The 18695-nt window shown below is 41.0% G+C and overlaps 3 protein-coding genes across 4 annotated transcripts in view; 2 read left to right on the top strand and 1 right to left on the bottom strand.

Moving 5' to 3' along the window:
- The window catches only part of wnk4a (WNK lysine deficient protein kinase 4a), a 32887-nt gene extending 21044 nt beyond the window's left edge, over positions 1-11843 (top strand). The window contains exons 11-21 of one of the 2 annotated variants that reach the window (XM_026350660.1): positions 401-536; positions 940-1056; positions 2971-3144; positions 5124-5178; positions 5478-5609; positions 6712-7565; positions 7788-7875; positions 8811-9408; positions 9542-9747; positions 9839-9933; positions 10045-11843. In XM_026350660.1, the coding sequence (XP_026206445.1) occupies positions 401-536; positions 940-1056; positions 2971-3144; positions 5124-5178; positions 5478-5609; positions 6712-7565; positions 7788-7875; positions 8811-9408; positions 9542-9747; positions 9839-9933; positions 10045-10047 (2458 nt within the window). In that variant the 3' untranslated portion in view covers positions 10048-11843. The remainder of the gene's footprint in view (positions 1-400; positions 537-939; positions 1057-2970; positions 3145-5123; positions 5179-5477; positions 5610-6711; positions 7566-7787; positions 7876-8810; positions 9409-9541; positions 9748-9838; positions 9934-10044) is intronic. The other variant, XM_026350661.1, reaches the window with a different exon arrangement.
- A 48-nt stretch (positions 11844-11891) lies between these two features.
- LOC113155920 (cytochrome c oxidase assembly factor 3 homolog, mitochondrial) lies at positions 11892-13467 on the bottom strand. Its single transcript, XM_026350665.1, has 2 exons — positions 13213-13467; positions 11892-12437 (listed from the first exon to the last, which is right to left on the bottom strand). Exons 1-2 carry the CDS (start codon positions 13406-13408, stop codon positions 12334-12336), a joined length of 300 nt encoding a protein of 99 aa, XP_026206450.1. The 5' UTR covers positions 13409-13467; the 3' UTR covers positions 11892-12333.
- On the top strand, positions 13452-17603 carry cntd1 (cyclin N-terminal domain containing 1). Its single transcript, XM_026350663.1, has 7 exons — positions 13452-13994; positions 15550-15625; positions 15696-15867; positions 15952-16114; positions 16241-16385; positions 16937-17033; positions 17221-17603. Exons 1-7 carry the CDS (start codon positions 13832-13834, stop codon positions 17332-17334), a joined length of 930 nt encoding a protein of 309 aa, XP_026206448.1. The 5' UTR covers positions 13452-13831; the 3' UTR covers positions 17335-17603.
- Positions 17604-18695: the final 1092 nt, after the last annotated feature.

Genomic DNA, 18695 nt, shown 5'->3' with positions numbered 1-18695 from the left:
CAAACAGGCCCAGGAGACGCAAATAGCTGAACCAAAGCGTTTGATAAAATAGGATGAATGTTCTCCAGTTCTCAGAAACACGTTAATTGTTTAAACATTTGGATGGACACCAGCTTCCTATAGACTCTGAACAAGCCTCATTAAACTGTATTGTTTGTTTCAATATTTACACCCCAGAGACATGCCATTGGAACACATCAAGACTTCATTTCGCACTGCAGAATGCTGCTTATAATTGTGTGTGATGCCAAGATAACCAGCAATGACGGATATTCAATTCCTTTTACGCTTCTGTTGTAGATGATAAATTGACTTTGAAATTACTGTTGGAGAAATGTTTTAGTGGCTTTTTTTGGGCGTAGTTTCTAACCAGTAGCTTGTATAACTTATTTCTTTGCAGCTACGCCTCTGATGTGACTTCAGGCTTGAGTGACGGCTATGAGGGCCTGTCAGAGAAGAGCGAGAAAACAGCTGCCAGACGAACTGCTGGGAAACTGTTCAGGAGGAGGGCTCGCTCAAGGCTGCGCATCACAGGGGTACAATTAATCAACAGTACTCTTTAATTACCACACCGCAATTTACTCGTTTATTTACGCACATCATAAACAAATAAATCAGGGATTGAATTAGCGGAGGCATTTTATTTATGAGTGAGTGGTGACGCTCCACCCTGATTATCAGTAGCTAAGATGTTCTTCCCCAGCAACCACAATACATTGTTCTTCTGATCAGGACACTCTGTGGTCGTTTATGAGCATGTTTGGACTGGAAGCAGAGACAAACAGATCATATTTGCATACAGTAGTAGAGTATAATGCACACAAATACACTTAGTAGACTCACACCCACACACCGATGTACAAAAACCCATCATTCAGCATTTTTTCTGTGGGTAAAGCGACACCTGTTCATACCAGTGATCCCTGCACATCTCTGCAGCTCTCTGATAAAGTGGACCGTGTGGTGGAGTGTCAGCTGCAGACACACAATGACAAGATGGTGACCTTCAAGTTCGACCTGGATGGAGATAACCCCGAGGACATCGCTGCCGTCATGGTTAGTCATAAGCATTGTTTAGTCATTGACCAGGCCATAAAGAGCGGGTATCAGATTTACAATATCAATAATAAAACACTACTATCAAGTTTAAAGAATGAAGACTTCTTTTGTTTTATCACACGCGTTTACTTTAGCTGCCAAGAGTACTGAAAGTAACAACTGATTAGAGTTTGGTGATGATTCTGGTCTGGGAATTTTTCCAGTTTACTTTAGTTTTTTTTAGCTGTAACTGTGAAATAAGACCAAGTACAGTCTCTAAGAAACGGCTAGATTTCATATTAATAGGAACAGGAATGATCTATTTGCACACAATAGCTAAATAAATACATGTTAAACTCAGAGTGCCCTCTACATTTAAAGTGAACTTATGTTACCTAGTATTGATTGTGGACATGTCAGCAATAGCTTGATGATAAATGCTAAATTGTGCAGTAATAAAGGAGTATTTTAACTTCTATTGGGTAGTTTTGAAAGTGGGGAGTCAGACAGGAAACATGGGGCGAAAGAGAGGGCGTGACATGCAACAAAGGTCCTCAGCTAGACTTGAACGAGGGATGTTGTGGTTATGTGGCATACGCACTAATTATTAGGCTACCAGTACACTCCACATGCATACAGTCTATAACTTTAAATGAGATGTCGTAAGTGAAATCAAAATGAAATTTGTATTTTATATACTCCTGAAATTAGCGTGACTTTTACTGGCTCTATAGACACCAGATGACAGCTGATTTTTGTTTATTTCATATAGCCTCTATAAGAAGCTGATACATTATATGATCCTGTCAGAGTAGAATAATTAAGATGATTTGCAGGCTGCCTAAGGAGAAACAAAGGAGCCTTTAAGGGGTTAACAATGCAAATAATCTGAGAGTTAACCTCCTTGAACCCTCTAGGATTTCTACAGAAATAAATCAATATACTCACTGTGTCAGCTGATAAGTCGGGGAGTTCCCCCTATCCCAGCTGAATGTACACATGATTCATCATGGTACCAGTCAACGATCCTGTTTGTCAATCCTAACTCTGACTGATATTATATCTAATTTACTTAGAAGTGAGTGTCGCAGGTAAACAGCCACATCCTTCCTGTTATTGTCTTTATTAGAGGCTGGAGGCGGGTGTAAGGAAGGCATGAAGAGGCAGTGTGTGCAGGAGCACTTTTTGTTCACTGGATGTACTGTTTTTCTGACTCTTACAACACAGTGGGCTTTTGTTTACTGAGTCTTGGCGCAGCAGGGGCACTTGGCATCACAGCCTCCCCCGTGGTTCTCAGTACAGAGTTTTAAATGAGCTGAATTATGCCATGCTGACAGGAAACAGTCACCACACCCCAACCCACAATTCACAGCAAAACTCAGAACTGCATGAATATGCAAAACTCAAAAGCTCCTTTAACAAGCTGCTGTATTGTGGATTTTATATAAGGAGAGTTATGTTTTTTCTTTCTTCTGAGAATAAGCATTAGCTGAGGGTGGTGGGGTTCAGATCTATATGTAAGTATTTCTGTTATACTTACAAATACACCTTTTACAAAGGATAAAGGTACATTTACTTACAAATTACAAACACTTGAGTTTCAGTTTTACTTTACAATATATTTCCACTCTACATTATGTTGTGATTATTATCAAGTATTAACAACTAGTATTTAGTAACATTGCAGATTACAATTTCATGTATAAAAAACATATGATGCATTTTAATTCATTTAACTAGCTTGCTTCTCATAAAGTCAGTGGCTCCACTTTGAGCAGGTAGAATCAATATAATACTACATTAATGTATTAGTACACTCTTTACTACTTTTAAACTGAACACTTTGCAGATAATATTTATTCTGTTTACTTCGGAGTATTTTGATAATGTGGTATTGCTAACATCCTCCACCACTACCCTTCTGTCTTCAAGGTGCACAATGAGTTCATCCTGCCATCAGAGAAGGAGGGCTTCATCCACCGCATGGGCGACATCATCAAACGGGCCAAAGCTCTGATGGCCAAAGAACAGCCGGTCCACTCTGGCAACCACCGCCTGCCCCAGCCTGCTTTCCACAACGGGGTTAACTCATTGTCTTCTTCGCAGGTTAGCAGCAGCATCTGCTCCCTTCGACTAATCCTCATCACTGCACTGTTAGCTGAGGACAAAGCAGTAACAGGATTTTACTGTTGCTGTCTGATTGTCAGAAGTGACATCAGCTATAGTGTTTCCCCCCTATGTACTTATGTAGATTCATAAATCTAGTGCAAAAGGAAAGCTGCAGAGTTGTGCTTCCTACACTGAAAAGGAAGAAAAGCGATCTCTTTACTGTCCACAGTCACTCCTAAGGTTTGTTAAGTGTTCTTAAAGCCACCTGAGTTAGCACTTTAATTTAGAACATAATGTTACTGAAACAACTGTCATAAAAACCCTGTGATTTATGGAAACATACCCCACACCTCCTCTTTTCACATTTAGTTGCTCCCACAACCACAATTCCTTTCCAGTTCTTATACTATAATGAACTTTCCAGCATATCTGCCCATGTTTAATGGTTAAAATTATGTTATATTTGGATTGTTAAGCCAAGATTCTGTGAAACTGTAAAATGAATAATTCCAGGAAAATAAAGAGTTGTTAGGAGCAGTGCCAACTTATACAAGATATAAGCGAAAAGGCCTAATTGGTCTGCTTTAGGGAAATAAGCATCTGTCCTGCCAGCATATATTCCACTTTGTAAAACACAAAGAACAATATCTCTTTGTGTCCTCTAATAAAATAATGTATTTATAAATGCTGGAGAGGTTTCATATATGACAAGAGACAAGTAAAAGCGGTACCCCCCCTACTACCAGCTAGCTACCTTTTTCAGCCCCTGTGGCTTCATAATTACCCTCAGCCAATGTGGACAAATCTCCCCTGGCCTCACTGCAGCGACTAATCAAAAGCTCTGCATGGACCACACCCCCACGAACATTTGTGGCTGCCTCCCCCAGCAAATGTACAGCCAAAAAAATAGACTCAGCTAGTTAAGTCAGGAACAAACCCACAAGCCCAGAGACTCAACTGTTTATCTCTGCTCTGCACTATTCCACAAGTTTGTTGAAGAGACACTGTTTAAAAGAAAGCAGTCCTTGTACTAGTTTCCTGTACCTGCCGCTTGTAAAAGAGTAAGAGTCTAAAAATGGAGTTTTCCAAGGTACAAACCAAAGACTAAATGAAAACTGAGTATTGTCTTCATGAAACGAGGATTTATTGTAGTCAGGGGATTACCGAAATCACTAGGATCAAGAATCTGGGAGCCGTGGATAAGTGTGCAACATGTGGTGATTTGTGAAACTCTACAGTAATTAGCATTTTTCCTCTTGGAAACATAAATGTTTCTATAATAATTTAATCTAAAGGATGTTGATATTTCAATGCCAGTCAAAGAGCCAAGCCACTAATAGTTTCTTTGCTTCTCAACAATGTCAAGTTAATTAGATTTGCTAGTTAACAGGATTATAGTTAAAAAAAATTTCCATAAAAAAGGAAGCGCCTTCTATGAAAACACAAAGCCACAAAAATAGTTCTTTTAATCTGAGCAACAGGCAAGAAAGATAAAGCAAGAAAAAGCAGGAGCACACTGACGGTTCTGTGGCACCGACTTTATGGTGACGTTTCGCCGTTCTCTGGTTTCTTTATTATACAAATAATAGGTTAAATTGTATTTGAAACCTCCCGGCCCCCCACAGATCTGTTTTAATGTAGTTTGAACATTATAATACTTGTTTTTTTATCATGGGTTTTATTATGAAAGCACATTTTACATGTCAAAGTCAGCTAATGAGGGGATGTGAAAACATCTGCAGTGGATTTGGAGGTTTGTCGAGTCGACTACAGTAGGACCCCATTAATATGAATGAGCTTCTGCTCATCTGTGTATCAGTGATGGTGATCAAACCTGCAAAGTATTTTGTTGTGTTGCAGCTGACTCACATCGTCTTCAGAGACAACAGAACATATTGTGATAGAACATTTCACTATTTGTCAATAATGAATAGAAGTGGAGACTGAGTTTCATCAGATGTGCTTTTTTTTTCCAGCCCAATCTGCACAGTCACACCTTTCCTCGAACACACTCATCCACCTCTCTGCCTGGTGAGTCTTAACGTCCGGTCTGATTAACTTAATTCACCCATTAAGGGGAAACTGGCTAATTAGGTGCTTGATGCTTGAGTAGATTAAAGATTCTCTGAATGTGAAGTGAATGAAACTCTGTATGCTTATTTAAAATAACTTTATGAAAATCTGCAGTCCATGAAATAACCCTAAATACGTGTGTATTAACTGTATAAAGACTTTCTCACTGCATGTGTGATTAACTGTTGCATGATCATATGTGTGTGCAGACATTAGTGCATGGGCATCTACTCATGCACGTGTGTCTCTTGTCTTAGACTTCAGTGTGGCTAACCCAACCATAGGAGTACGTGGCTCTCCACCGTGTCCCAATGGAGACATCTTGAGTGCAGACATTACTTCACCTGGGCGACCTCTAATACGTTCACAGTCTTTCCACAACGCCCCAGGTAAATAGCCCTCCTCCCCTCCCTCAAGAAAAGTTGTTACAGTCCTTTGGCAAAGAATGACTCAAAGCAAAGCTCAGCTACCTCCTAACGCCCCCCTCCCCTCCTCAGAGCCCGTACTAGGTATTGTTCTGACATTCGCATGGCGCCATCCGTCGTCCCTACACCTCAAAGCCTTCGTCTGTGCCTGCCTTGCAGTACAGTCTCTTGGGTAATTACCTCACCTGAAGGGCCCTTTCTGGCTTTTAGGGAGCCATGAATGCTGTTGCTGTAAAGCATGAGCTTCTTCCACTGCTGTGATAGTCTGCAACATCTGTTTGCCAGCACCAAGTGCTGCAGCATTTCCAAGAAACCTCCTCCCCCATCAAAGTCTCCTTCCCAATAGGAGGGGTTTTTGAAGTCGGTTAAAGAACACATACCCTCCATATGCCCAGTTTCAGCCTCAGCAGCCGTCTGAACATCCTCATTCCCTCTCCTTCTGTGTCCACTCCCCGCTGGACGTCAACTGCATGGGCGCTTTCGCAATGCTTCTTGGCCACAGGCCACTGTTGTGGAGTGTTGCTTAACCTGTGTTTCCACCAGCGTGGAAAATTAGAGGCTGGTTTGCATCATCAGCTTCAGGAGGTGTGGTTTGTAACTGTGGGTCATTGTTGAGGTAAATGTCAAATCAATGGATGGGGGCTAGGATATTGGCATCTTAATCTTTTCCCCAGAGAGTGATGCAGAAATTCTGACTCTGATCTCTCAATCAGATCCAAAACGTTGTGTACCCACGTGTGTTCCATCTAAACTCCTCTAAAATGTCACATTTAAATGCCTCACTCACTCCATTGATGCTGAATCCCTCATTGCCAACAGCTCCAACTTACAAATGCAATTATAGTCAGACGGTGCTTCTAACAAAACGCCTTTGTTCACCACAGAAACTCTCTATTTGGACGTATGGCAAAGATGCCGAGGCTTACAGGGCGTATGTCTTTCTTTAAGAAAGAAAAAGACTAGCTTGTCTCTTTCTCTAAGGGTTTGACTAATTAAACGGGACATTAAGAAACATTGTAGTTGTTAAACCACAAATTAAATTTGTTGTAATCTCTTTGTCTTCCAGCCTCTCCCCTCCATCATCAGCACCATCACCACCCTGCATCTCTCCTGCCCCACCACCAGCACTACCACGTGCCCTTCATGGGCCACACTCACTTCCCATTCCCATACCCAGGCTCTCCAAGTCCTCACAAGCCAGCAGGGATCCATCCTCCCCTCACTCGTGTAGCCAGTAACCCCACCTTCCCTTCTGTTCCCTCCCCAGCCCCCGGTTCTCCAAGCCCTCAGAATGAGACCCCAAGTCCTGGCAGCAATGAGAGCATCACCCTATCCCCACCTGCCCCGCAGCATCCCAACATGTGGCCCCCACACACGCAGCCCCTGTTTTCCTTGGCTAATGTCATCTCCATGGCCATGAGCATGGCCCAGTCATTCATCCCTCCTGCGAGCCTGCCTTCCCAGGGGATGCCCTCTTTTCCCGGCTTCCACCCCCAGTTACCCGCTCACGTGGTCCCACAGGCAGGTTACCACTCTGTCTACCCACAGCATTACCAGGCCCCACCAGTAGAGGTCCCATTTGTCACAGCAGGCATCCCAGCACAGAACAACATGTTCCACAGTCCTGAGAACACACCTCAGATGAACAGGGCTGGTTTTCCTCAGAGCAGCCATCCAAGCTGGCTCCATCCTGTCTCTCCACCTTCCATACCCTCCACCTCTCCACTGGCTCATGTGGCACCTCCGCAACAACCTGTACCCTCCAGTCGCCCCAGCCAGACCCAGCCGGCCAGTATCTACAATCATGGTGCCCCTTACTCAGCACAGATTCCAGCCCACATTAAGCCCAAATCAGAAATCTCCAGTTCAAACTCTTCATCAGATCTTTCTCCCTCACCCCCAGAGAGCCCAGAAAACACAGTGAGTTGTAATTACTCGTATCTCAAGTCAAGTCAGTATATTCCTTTAAATTAATCTTTTATGTAATCACATAATTTCTTACACTAAAACCTGACTGATAGCTGAAACACTGAACTTTTAAACAACACTAATAAAGAAACTGTACTTATTAGGGATCAAGCGGGTCTGCTGATCCAATCTACTGAAGCACTAAGGCTAATAATATTTATTCTTCCTATCCAGTTATCATCCTTCAGCACTCAGTTGCACCCTGCTGTTCCTGAGATGACTGCCAGTATCCCAAAACTGAAATCCTCTTCCTCTGAATCTGGTAAGTAAATCTGCGCAAGTCCTCATGTTCCTAAAACTGTTTCTGTTCCATCTGTGGAATATAATCACCGCATGGAGCTCTCACACATGCTCGCACCGACACGTTTTTTCCTACATGTCTCTGTTCTGAGCTGTTTTTTGTTGCCTCTCTCTGTTTCTCTATCGTATCCTTGCTGCCATTATCACCTGTTAGCGGAGCCTCTGGAGCCGTTGCGTAACCACGAGTCTGGGTGTAATGTTCCATTCAATATGAACACAAACTTAAGTGTGATTGTGGCCCCTGCCCACTGGTAGAGACCAATCACCAGGCAGCCATGCTCATTACAGGCCTCGCCTCCCACATCCACACCTGTCAGTATTTATAACTCCCTCAGAAACTCACATTCAACAGAGTTCCTCTGTTTGAGTGGGAACAGACCCTAACACTTCCTGTGTTTACTGTAAGGACACTTAGTGGGCAAACGGAGGCACTGCAGGACTTTAAACCTAAAACTTTTCTGCTGATGTGAGCGAACACAGGTTTATATCATCACTGCCATGAATGAAGCCACTTAAGAGGATATCCACCTACAATGGGAGATGACTGTTTTAGGACACAAAGAGAGACAGTTGCCAAGAAACTCATTATTAGATTTTAATCAATTCAGGACAGTCAGGAAAGAATGGGGCTCTGTTCTAGTGATCAGTGAGCTCTGGTCAGATTGGAGAACAACCACTGCTGCTTAGTTAATGATTGGCTACCACTCACATAAATTCTCTGGCCAGATGTTACATCTTCCTGTTCATGTGTAGCAAGTAAGTAGAAGGAAATGGCAAACCTTATGTTTTTATCCTGGAGGGAACTGGTGAAGGTGGAATTGTTTTTTTGAAATGCCTGCATGTGATGTGCAGACGATTTACACTGATTAACACGAACTTTCTTACTCGATATTACAGAAGTTCGGTCTGCACCAGTGACTGTTGGACGATTCCAAGTAACACCCAGCATGGAAATCCCTGAGCCTGACGTGCCAGTGGGTATTTTACCTGCTGCCCCACAGCTTGCACACAGTGGCAGCGCCCCATCAGAAAGCAGCACAGAGGAGCAAGGGGGGTCTGAGACAAGCCTGGGCACCTCTCTTACAATGTCCCCTCCTCATCCACATTCTCACAGTGGGTCAGCAGGGGTCCCTCGGGAGGTTGAGAGGCAGCCGGGTTGGGCTAGGAGCAAGGAGGAGCAGCAAGAGCGAGAAGAAGAGGATGAAGACGAAGAGGAAGAGGTTGTTGGGGAACGACAGAGGGCGAGAAAGAGGAACCGGAGGAGGGCATACAGCCTCAGCCTGATGGGAACATCTGCAGACAGTGGACTCTCAGTGACGGCTACTGAGATGGAAGGGAGGCTGTGGGACGGATCGGCAGGCAGCCCGCAGTACACCAATGCCCTTCACCATTTGTGGATGATGAGTTACAGCCGCAATGCTCCATACCTAAGCAGCGATGACTCAGACAGTGACAATGAGGAAATCCTGGAAGAGCTTCAGGATCTCAGAGAGAAGTAAGTGACACCACAGAAGATGCACAAAGCAGTAAAAATCACTCTAAGTCTGCTATTTGAAGACATATCTTAGGTACTGGTAACAAAATTGAGCCTTAAAATGCTCTTATTTGTTATTTTCCTCCCTAATTAGACATCTTACAGAGGTACAGGCCCTACAGGCTGCCCAGAAGAGAGAGATTGAGGAACTGTATGAAAGGATGGGGAAGGTTCCCCCTCCAGGGATCGTCTCTCCTGCTGCTATGCTGTCCAGTCGACAGCGCCGTCTGTCCAAAGGAGGCGGTTTCCCCTCATCCCGCAGGAACAGCCTGCAGCGCTTGGACATGTTACCACTCCAAGGTGGGAAGAATAAACACTTCTCTTTCCAGTGACAGAATCATTACTTACAGTATGTTGTGATGTGTTTAGTAAAGCTATGTTTGTTCCCTAGGTATCATTAGGAGAAACTCCCTGGGAGGTAGCAGCAGTGGCTCGCAGGATAAACCAAGCAAAGGGGTCACCTTTGTCAATGACATTAATAGAATAGTGAGTATTAATTGCATAAACAAACCTTGCATTGCTATTTTCCTCCTTTTAAAATATAACAAACACCGTTTTGTTCTGACGTAATGTGTCTTTTCATATTATTTCTTCTAGTAAAAAACTCCCGCTGTATATCTGGACTACCTCATCTGAAGTGTGACTGCAGTAGTCAAACCCACCCTGAAGGAGGATCACCTTCATGCTTTAATGCTGGCACGCCGATCAACAAACTGCTTCTGCCGGTGGTCATTTACCTCAAATGTATAGAAACTGTCATCAGCACAGTTGGATTTCCACAGGAACTATGACGTCCAGTTTTCAGTCCTCTTACATTTGGTGGATTCTTTGCAGCGGAAGCACAAAGAAAAACAGAAAAACGTTCTTCTTCCTATAAAAAAATGATAAGTTCATTGTTGCTCTCCTGTAAATAAACTGTCGGACCCAACGGTTGAGATTAACCAGCTTCAGTCTAGGCTGCCACAGCACTCTGCAAAATGTCCATTTGTTTTAACTGTTTTTTTTTTTTTTTGTGAGCAAGCTTTTTGCAGTAACGCAATCAAGTGATGCAGAGTTGTGGCCTTTTGAGTCGCAGCTGCACTTTCTATGACTCTGACCAGGATGATGATAGTTGCTGTTCTCCTGCTTGTCTGATTCACTGCCGTTAACCAATGTGAGCACAGGAATGTGAACCACGGTGAGGCTCTAACACTTAAACTCACACATAGACAACTGTGACAGACATTTCATATAATCTCACAGCTTATTTGCTGTAGTTTATTAATGATATCTCAGCACCTGCTGACTGCACAGTGCAGACACTCTCATTTAGTAGAGCTTTGATTATTGCCTTCCGGAGGCTGAGGAGAGCAGTCTAGATGCATTGTACAGATTGATTCAATTCAAATATGTATTGTGAAAACATGTTGTTGTAGTACATTTTTAGTTCTTTTGGGATTTTGACACCTGGTAGGATTATGTACACTCTGTAGACTTAGCCTAGAGACGTTTGACTGCAGGCCTGACATCATTTTTCACATTCTACACCTACATATGACGATGTTAATGCTTCAGAGAGAAAGATTACATATAATAGATGTTTGCATATAGCTTCAGTAGAAGGTATTCTGTTTTCATACTATGAAATGGGAAGAGATTTAGTTGATGTGAGAAAGACATTAGTGCAATGACAGTGTTCAAAAACAATAACAGTAATATGGAAAAAATTACTTCTTCATAATAATTAGATGTGAAAAATAGACTACTGCCTTCTCTGTCTATTGTATATGTGTATATAGTAAAGTGTTGTTGTAGATCATGTTTACAAGTTAAGAAAACAAAATATTTCAGAAATCTTTTTTCTTGCTCAAGCAAAAATCATATTTGTTGCTTGTTCCACAGATCAAGCACCTCGTGCACTTTAGTTCTCAAGCATCCAATCAACACATTTTGTGGATAAAACTGTGTTTTACTCGAGGAGGAGCCAATGTTTCCTAATATTTTTACAAAAAGGGAGATACAGAATATTTTCCAGTTTGTTTGATCACAATATTTAATATTGGATCACACTCATTATTAAACCTCCTACATCAATAAAAATTATATTGTAGGATAGAAAAATAATCAGTCCAAGCTGTGAATCTGTAGCTGTTGCCTTATAAAAACTTTCACCACGCACACTGAATTTCCTGACAGTTGAACTCCTGTAAGATTCATAATATATTCTAAATTTTGAATGTAAATATATAATTGTATTGCTTTCTGAAGCTGCTGTCCTGCCATGCTGAATCTGTGCCTTTCCCTTACAATGTCTTATTTTATATTTTTACTTAAGATCCAGTGGCTAGCTCAGACTCCATATATTAAATTTTGACAAATAAATGCAGTTGTAAATAAAACAGCTCTTTTGCCATGTTTTCTGTTTCACCCAGTGCGTTAATGGTTACACAAAGACATTAGAGGTATTAAAAATCGAATACATTACATTTTATTTTACAAATCATCACGTTATAAACATAATGTTTCAACAGGTTGAACTGTGTGTTGTTTCAAGGTCATCACTGACATTCTCTGTTAAAGGTCACTGTAAATAACATCATTTGCTGACTGATATTAAGATGCTTCCCCTCTTACTGTAGTCATGATCTGGGCTGGAAACTTGTCAGGTAAAGCTTGTAATCACTCTTTGGGGAGCATGTTAGGTCTTGTTGAGGTCAGGAAATTAGTTCTTTCTACTGACAGTTTAATCTAAATGAATACATGTATCCAGTTTTAAGTCAGCAGGAACAGAACCCCTCAGTTACCTTTAACATTCAGGATAAAACAAAGTCCAGCACTGTCTCAACACAGAAAAAAGAGCCTGTGGTATCAGTGTAAGTGAAGGAAAGACACAGTCCAACATGCTCCTCAGTTGGCACCAGTCCTCGGTCCGTGTATTCTTGCATGCTTGGCTTCGTCATCGATTTCATCCATGATCCGCTCCTGGGACACTGAGTAAAATGTGTATCCGTCTAACAGGGGAGCAAATGGTCAAGGCAAGTAAATGGAAGAAGGAAGCATACGATAACACACATCACACGTGGGTCAGCATGGTGTTTGTGTCATGGTTGATTGTATGATCAGAGGGTGAGAAAACAAGATTTGTCTGTTTTAATGCCTTAATAGCATCTGTATTTATTAAAGTACTGAATTCCTTTTTGGAGACTTATAGACTCAGTTGCTAATATATTAGATACATCCAGCTTAAACTAACAAAGTCTTCTTCTTTTTCTACCAAGATAAGAAAAAGTAAATAAAAGGTTATGATTGATAAGACGAAAAATATTCAGGTAATATGGATAAGATAGAGCTACTGAGTCAAAACTCAGTTTCACAGAACTATTATTTAGTAAGTGAACGCACCTCTAATAGACTGTGTTGTACAAATGTACAAAATGTTTTTTCTCAGTCAAATGTGCCTTCCTAAAATTACAGAAAATAGATGGATATCATTTCAAAAACTAAACATTATCAGGGGAAGTAATGTTAAAACTACTGAACATCTGCCTGGAACCTTGTGTCATAGCTAGCTCTCATGCTAGCATCCAATAAATGACATTATTAGCTTAATGTGTCGGCCACACACACGATTTAACGTTACTGCCAATTAAATCTAAAATCCAATCCATGTAGTTGTGCTGTACTAAAATAAACACTGTTATTAAACTCAAACGTGAGCCCAGTGCAGTAACATCAGCGTGCTAAGCTAACGTTACATAGTTCACCTTGTGTGTTAGCCAAGGATACAGATTCCAGCTACGAGCGCTCCGATGACGAGTCCTGTCACAACATTTCGTCCCCGCAACTTCTGTGTTTTCTTCTTCCACTGTTCCAGCTCTACCTGCCTGATGAAATTCATCTGTTCTTTGGAAAGACCCTCTTTAGCTGGGTCTATCCTGGTTGCAAAGGGAGCCGGTGATTCCTTCGGTGTCTTGTCGGCCATGTCTGCTGTCAGTGAGGCGTGTAGCTAGCTGTTTCACAACAGGGTTACACACAAGCGATATCCAAACAATCTGCACCGTTCAGCTGCGCTTTGAGTGGCCCGTCAGTGTGCTTTGAGATCTGCGCCGGGCAGTGTGCGCACCACTAAGGGGCGTACGAATGAAACAAAACTGTGCAACATTGAAATGAGTCCCCACGGTAGCTTTGGTTCCTATTGGAAACGGTCTCAGGTGGTCTAGGTTAAACTGCGGAAATAGCGCCATCTTTTGGAAAAAATAAGCTTTAAAACACGAATTAATTAGTTTAAAAATTGATTTTAAATCTACTGTTGACAAATGACAACAAACCCCTAAGTATAGACTTGATAGTTTGTCTTAAATGTAGTGAACGTTTGTTGTTTCAGAGGGAAACCGTCAGTCGACAAATGGCGAAGAGATTACTTTTGTCTCCAAACCGAAGTTTTAAGTTTCAGGAAGCTTCTTTTGATTTACTCACAGATTTTCTTATTAACCTTAACAAAAGAAACAAAGATAAAATCAACTGTTTGTCAAAGTGCAGCGGAACCTTCAGAGATAAAAGACTGATGGGTAAGTAACATACCGTTAGCTAGCAGCTGATGAGTTTTAGCTTTAACTAGCTGCTTGTTTATTTACATTAACAGTAATTCTGAACATAGACTATTTCACATTATTAGCCTTTATTTTGGATTTATTCTTAACCTTAAACCGAAGTAATTACTTACTGTATTAATGAGATACTATAAAATATATAACTTTCTCTGAATTTTATGCAGGTAAACCTTGAAATTAGCAGTTTGATTTTAGTCATAGTTTAATTTGGTGATTTAAAGTTTAATTAGGTCGTATTTCATTCAGGTGTAAGAGTTAGTAGCTAGATCAATACTGAAGACTTTCCCTTTACATTTTTACTATATGATCATCTAATAATTAAAACTAAGTATTATTTTGACTTAACAGCATCAGCTTTACCAGGTTCTGACCTTTCTCTCATTAAATCTGTACATAAGTTAATATTATTTTATATTTTTAGATTTCTGCAGAAACATTATTAATGATTGCACACACGGAACAGTTCAGGACTGAACTTTAACATTCAACAGCATCACTTTAATACCACGTTTATATAAAGACTACCTTTTAATTCACCTTACCTGTATAGTAAGAAGGCTGTCGTCAGCAGACTCACAGTACTGCATGTGTTTCCATGCTGTAACTCTTGTTCTACAATAGTTTTAATAATTTTGTCAGCAGGTGGGATTTCCTAAACTACACACAGCGGCACAATATCTCTGTGTGTCCCACTAAGCCTCACTGTACCCTGTCATCACTGTGAAGTCTTTCATATACCTGGGATTGTCAGCCCTGTCATTATGGAGGCCAAATTTTAATACAAAGTCCTCAAGATAGCAGCCACACAGCTGCCAGATGTCCTCAGGCAACCTCTGCTAGAGGAGCAGATGGAAAGCTTTAATGATTTCTAATGAACATCACCACGTCAACGTTTAGTTCATGTAACATCTGAAATAAAATGTACTTAAAGGATACCTCCAGTAGAAGTTATAGCTGTCTCAAACACAAAGAAATGAATAGTTTCTTTCAAGCTGTCTGGTCTTTAGAAGCCTGTCACGATACAGTTTTCTGCCAGTGTTGGCTGGTGGGTGGTGTTGAAAACCCAGCATGGTTCAATTTCAGGTTTACTTGTTTTACTTGCACAGCTTAGCTGTTATTTCACACAAAACAAGTATAAAGAAAGAGAATCACAATGACTGCATTATTATTTTCTTGACTGTACTAAACTGTGTTAATCATCATCATCCAGATAATCCAAGCTTAATGATGCAAGATATTCATAGGATGTTCAGTTGTTATTGAGGCAAAGACTGAAAATGATCAATAATTCTTGGAGGATTATGTCTCTGATTTCATTTTATTGATCCCATTTCATAGAACAACATAAGATCCTGCCCTGTGTCATATTATACCCCAACACATTTACTGCTTCAATTTTACTGCATGCATGAGATTGTCTTACAGATTCCTCACAACAAATGTATTTTGTGGAAGATATCCACTCTGTTTATTTCTCCTTTTACTACCTGTGTCCTCCTCTGGTGTTACTTAGAGCACATCTTCTTGATGACTCAAGAACTGAGACTTGATCCCCTAGCTGGATACCATGCTGCTGAATTACTTCAGAGGTAAGAAGGAGCAGCATGTTTGCCTTCCCCTGCCACACCCAGCCCTAATGTGAAAACATATCTCCCCCAGGTTCATGGTCAAGCACCTTACAGATTTGCTCACCACGTCCACACCTCAAGGTGCAGCTGCTGTTCTGCCAACAAGTTATGAAGATGCTATTTTTGACAAACTGAAGGAGAAATTCCCCCTCATCATCTTCTCTTGTGTGCAGATTGCAAGTAAAGTGTATCTGCACAGTAATGTAAGTTCTAAGATTTAGAAATATAAGTTCAGAAATATATATTTCTATAATCAGTAATTTAAAACGTCCTCAATCACTTTTTAGATCATCGACAACAATACTGCTGTGCACTTTCTGCATTCGGTTGGCCACCGTGTTTCCAAGCAGACTCTCTTGGAAACAGAGCTGATGATATTGAAAGGGCTTGAGTTCAGAATAAATGCCCCAAATCCTCTCACATACGTGGAAATACTTCTGGAGGTGCTTGGTAAGATATACACTCAGAGCAAGTTAGCTGAAGTGTTAGGATGGAAGATCAGTTTGGCAGTATCAATAGGAAGAGCTCTGGGGAGATATTTATACTAATCTATACATGTGCTGCACTGATTTGTAGGACATAATGAGCCATCCATCCCAGTGGAGGAACTCTGTGACCTGTGCCGCCATGTTCTCCGGTTTGTCAGCCTACAGAAGGCTGCCATCTACGACGCCTTGTTAAAGACTACCACTCAGTGTGTCAGCCCATCCAGAGAACAGAGGTATTACCTACATGGTGGTTACCATGTAGGTGTTATGTTTTTTTTTTTTATTGTGCCATTATGTTTCATGTGGCTCGTCTCCCTTTGGCAAATTCACCTAAGAGCTGTCTAATTATGACTAATTACAGTATTTTGGTGTGCTCAAGTATTAAACCTGCCTTAACTGATTTTGTACAATTTGGGAATAGCAGAAACAAGCTGCTACCGAACACTGACATCAGCTTTTAAATTGATGTGACAAAGCTGTTGGCAAATAGATGTCTATTTACACATCTAGCAGATTCACAGTTGATTTGAAAGTTGAGTTTCTGATCATCTGGGAAATGTACGTGTGATATTAATTCTTCATTTAGCCCTGTTTTGGTTTCCACCAACTCCCAGGTAAAATATCTGGCTCTTGCTAAATGGTCCATTGTGTTTCACCTGCAAGTTATTCGATTTGTCTGCCTGCTAGTAGCAGGTCTTTACTGTACAATGCATCATTTAAACCTTTAATATGAATATTAATTAACGCTGCTTTAATGCTGTATTAACAATTTATTTGAAAACAGAGAGAGATTTGTGACAGTAACTGAAGACTACATGCTTCTTGGTGTTGGTGTCATCACTGTGGCCGCATTCATCGTCTGTGTGAGAAAATGGGAACAGGTGAAAGTATCAACACAGTTTTTTTTAATTACACAAACTGTGACTTTAATGCTATATGAAAACATATCAACTCATTTGCTGTGCTTGGGTTTAGTCGATGTTAATGTTCATGTGGTATCTTACAAATACAAACCATACAAACTGTTTTCATATATGTAGCTTTACTCTTTCTTTTCATACATCTCAGGTAGTGGATGAACTGAGCCACATCACAGGAATCTCAAGAAGGAGCATCGGCGATTTTGTACATGTGACATTGATGCATATTGTTAACACCAATTCCCCTTTAACATCAACTTGAACCTAAACAACACTCACTCTGTCACTGTATGAAATGTATTTTTGAGCTGGAGAAACTGATAATGTATGACTAACTTAGATTTAATATACTGTATATTTTCACAGCCCTTTACATTTCCTGTGTCACATTGAACCACTCTATTATATTGCACACAGTGTGGTTTATTGGAATGCACAGTAGCTGCTGGTCTTCTGAGTCTAAGTTTCATCCTTATCAGTACAGGAAGCAATAAAAACATTACAGCCTGAGGAGAATAATGAATAAATGAATTAATAACCCTACTTTATATCAAAAGATTTTTATTTTCATCATTAAAAAAATCTACATTTCACAAACTAACATTAGGATTATGTTTAATAGGATTCTGCCAATTTCTGCCAACGACCTTTCTGCTTTTAGAATTGGCCATGTACCCAATACTTTACTCCTAACAGTGACTGATACAGAGGTAGGATCAACACATAGTTACCCTGGAGGCAGGACAGGTAGAAGTAAACCGTTCTGGTGGCCATCACTCGCACAATGAATGCATTGTGGGATCGACATCTTTCAATGAGGTCTTTTTCTAGAAGGTGAGCAGAGATGAAGGGTGTTAGCGGAGGGTTGGATGGTGAATTTTCACCAATGTGGCAGATCTGACACTGAGACTCTTCATTAGAAAACTCATCCATTAACCTATGGACAGCAGGAGATGATACAGTTCAAATGACCTGTAGACATCAGAATCGGCCCCTTCTTTAATTACTTTTAATTAGGTCTAATATTGAGAATGATTTGAATGCAGGGTATCATATTGCTATCATAAAGTATTCAATGTATTATTTAATTTAGGTTCTGCTGATTAAAAATCTTGCAGACTAACAAAAACTCATTTTCTTGATCACCTTTTTTTGGGTCTGCACACAAGATCTTTGTTGCTATCTTTTAGAGACTGGAGGTCTTGTGCAGCATGAGCCCCTCCCTGGGCCACTTCACATTCATGAATGTGTTCTACGTCTTCACTGTCACTAGACACATCATCCACATTCAGATTATCTAGCTGTCCAGAAGTTTTCTGATGCCGGTCCTCATTAGGAAACCGCAGTGTGTCTTCAGGGGTACTGGTTCCTTTGTGAACAGCCTCCTCGTGTAGTTTTTCTCTGACAGAAGCTACATCCAGAAGGAGAAGCCAGGCTTATCTGTGATGTTCGCCAGCTGCTTGGAAACTTAGGGAGATGTTGGTCTGCCCGTTAAGTGTGAGCCACGATGTCCCTCTTGAAGCTGGGAGTAGAAGCTGCTGCCACATGAGGTTCTTTTGTTTGCTCTAGGATAGAGGTGAGACAGTATTTATCATTACCAGCAGGTTTTCCATCTAAAGTCGC

This window comes from Anabas testudineus, chromosome 19 (genome assembly GCF_900324465.2).
Source record: "Anabas testudineus chromosome 19, fAnaTes1.2, whole genome shotgun sequence".
NCBI lineage: Eukaryota > Metazoa > Chordata > Actinopteri > Anabantiformes > Anabantidae > Anabas > Anabas testudineus.
Note: the sequence above shows the minus strand (reverse complement) of the source record. Positions and strands in the feature narration are given on the sequence as shown.

Excerpts from the sequence above, each read along its gene's own strand:
- LOC113155920 (XM_026350665.1), bottom strand. The coding sequence starts at position 13,408 with ATGGCCGACAAGACACCGAAGGAATCACCGGCTCCCTTTGCAACCAGG. Across the intron at positions 12,438-13,212 it reads AGCGCTCGTAGCTGGAATCT|ACGGATACACATTTTACTCA; the intron begins GTATCCTTGGCT and ends CTCCCCTGTTAG.
- cntd1 (XM_026350663.1), top strand. The coding sequence starts at position 13,832 with ATGGCGAAGAGATTACTTTTGTCTCCAAACCGAAGTTTTAAGTTTCAG. Across the intron at positions 16,115-16,240 it reads AATACTTCTGGAGGTGCTTG|GACATAATGAGCCATCCATC; the intron begins GTAAGATATACA and ends ACTGATTTGTAG. Across the intron at positions 16,386-16,936 it reads AGCCCATCCAGAGAACAGAG|AGAGAGATTTGTGACAGTAA; the intron begins GTATTACCTACA and ends ATTTGAAAACAG.